The 2,166-nt window shown below is 49.6% G+C and overlaps 1 protein-coding gene across 1 annotated transcript in view; it reads left to right on the forward strand.

Annotated features, from left to right (window-relative positions):
• LOC107097537 (protein EFR3 homolog B-like) overlaps positions 1–2,166 on the forward strand; it is a 20,763-nt gene that overhangs the window by 2,676 nt on the left and 15,921 nt on the right. The window contains exon 2 of the mRNA XM_015394706.1: positions 43–346. Coding sequence (XP_015250192.1) covers positions 58–346 — 289 coding nt within the window. The 5' untranslated portion in view covers positions 43–57. The remainder of the gene's footprint in view (positions 1–42; positions 347–2,166) is intronic.

The raw sequence follows: 2,166 nt of genomic DNA on the forward strand, positions 1-2,166 counted from the left end.
TCTCTCTCTGTTTTCCACCTCCTCTTCATCGCCGGACCTCAGGAGTTCTCCTCAGAGATGGCGGGGACGCTTCCGAGCTTTCCCAGCCTGCCTCGGGGGGTGACGGTCCCGGCTCTGCTGGGCTCTCTGCCCCGAGCCGTCAACCCTCCCAGTCTGCCCCGAGGCCTCACCATGCCCAGTCTGCCCACTCTGCCCAGCTTCCCCAGCATTCCCAGAGGGATCACCATCCCCAGCCTGCCCAGGGGCGTGACGCTGCCCAGGATGGTCTCCATGCCAACCGTACCGGAGGCCCCCCGCCGGCTGCTGCAGGACTGCTGCTCCGTGTTCGATCACCAGACGTCTGGAGGTAACCTGACTCTGCTGCATGATGTTCAGTCATTTCATCTCAGTCTACAATGATGATAAAACTGAGACTAAAGCTGAACTTTATCAGTGATTTTCTCTGAATTGAGTCTCCCTACATATTAAAGGATGTTAAGAGGTTCCAGTTGGTTCTTCTAACAGAACCAGGCCTACATCTGCTGGTCCTTACTGGTTCAAATTGCTCCACTAAGACTCAAACGTCCCTTAACTGGATTCTACTGGAACAGCAACGAGACGGGCTGCAGTTTAAATCCCCACCAGGACAGAAGCTGCTGATTTGAAGCAAATCCTTCATAATTTGGCTTCTTTCTGTCCTGAAGAATCCAGATTTTTCTGCTGGTTTTTAAGTGATGTTTGATGTTTGCATGCGTCCTTACCTTAGTAAACTGTCCCAGTTGTAAAGCAGGAGGAACCTTCTGATGGTTCTGTTTCATTACCGGAGGTACTGCTGTCATAAACAGGACAGATGGACCCGCTATTCAAGGCGAGTGGGAACTTTCAGAACGTTTAATGACAGAAAATAATGAGAAAACAGAACCGACACTCTGGAGGGAGAAACACAGGTAAGTGACCACGATCATCTGACAGGAGATGATTATCAGAGTGAATCACTTCCCTGGTTTAACTGTTCAGTTCATCCTCTAAGGAGGAAGGGAGGATTCAGCTGATGGACTCCCAAAACAGCTGCCCAAAGTGTCCCCCATGCAGCGACGCCGGTGAGCAGGCAGGAGACCGATCCAGGTCAGAGAAACAGTTCAGGACCGGACAGTTCCGAGTCCATAGCCGGACCAGGGATTCCGACCCGAACAGGAACAGATGGATCCAGGGTTCCAGGAATCCTCAGAGCGTTCAGGCAGGTTCAGAGTTCTATGAGTCCAGCAGCAGGTTCAGACAGAGACGCGCAGAAGGCGGGCAGGCTCAGTGGCAGCGAGAACATTGTCAAGACATGGTACCAGGATAACTGCAGAACTTTAAAATGGTCTCCTACTAGGAGCCAGGCTTACGGGAATTAAAACTGATCTCCCCCGCGTTCCGAGCCAGGCCTCCCCTCGCAGGCCAAGCTAAAACCCTGAGGGCTTCGTGGAGAAGAGCCGGGAACCAACCAGGAGACAAACCCCTCAATCCACTGGCCTCCAGGAGTCAGGACATGAACCAGGAACTTAACTAAACTCATTAAGCAAAGATTAATAACTTACATTGAGACATAAGAAGAATAAACAAAGAAATACTAACGAATAATGATCTGGCACCGATAGCTGGACAGAACCGTATAAATAGCAGAGGGAGCAGGTGAATAAGATTAATGGTAATTAGTGAGCAGGGAGGGAACAGCAGGTGAAGGAAGTTAGTAATTAGATCAGCTAACCGGGGATTCGATCATGACAGGAAATGGTTCTACCTTCAAGTTCTTCAAATTAAATCAACATCCAGAAGCCTGAAGTTTGGAGCCAAACACATCCTGACCTTTACTGGACGGGCTTCTAGATTGGCCCCGCCCCCAACCATGAGGAAATGTACTGAACTACGTTTAAAAGCAGAGGCGGTGGCGTGAAGCCAACCAGCAACTTAACAACAGATGATTGGTATCTATTTTATATATTTGAGTACGTGCAAATGACATCAAATCCTCTAAACGGTTTTAAAGTCGTACGGAAGCGACTGTTCAAACCGTTGCACCTGAGTGGTGATTGGTCGTTTATCAAGGGGGCGGGATTGTTGTGGCGGAAGGTTCACAAACAAGTTTGATTGTGGCCAGTTTGCTGGAAGCATCTTGCTAACTAGTTAGCAACTTAGTGCTAGCAG

This window comes from Cyprinodon variegatus, unplaced genomic scaffold, assembly GCF_000732505.1.
Source record: "Cyprinodon variegatus isolate N-32 unplaced genomic scaffold, C_variegatus-1.0 Scaffold705, whole genome shotgun sequence".
NCBI lineage: Eukaryota > Metazoa > Chordata > Actinopteri > Cyprinodontiformes > Cyprinodontidae > Cyprinodon > Cyprinodon variegatus.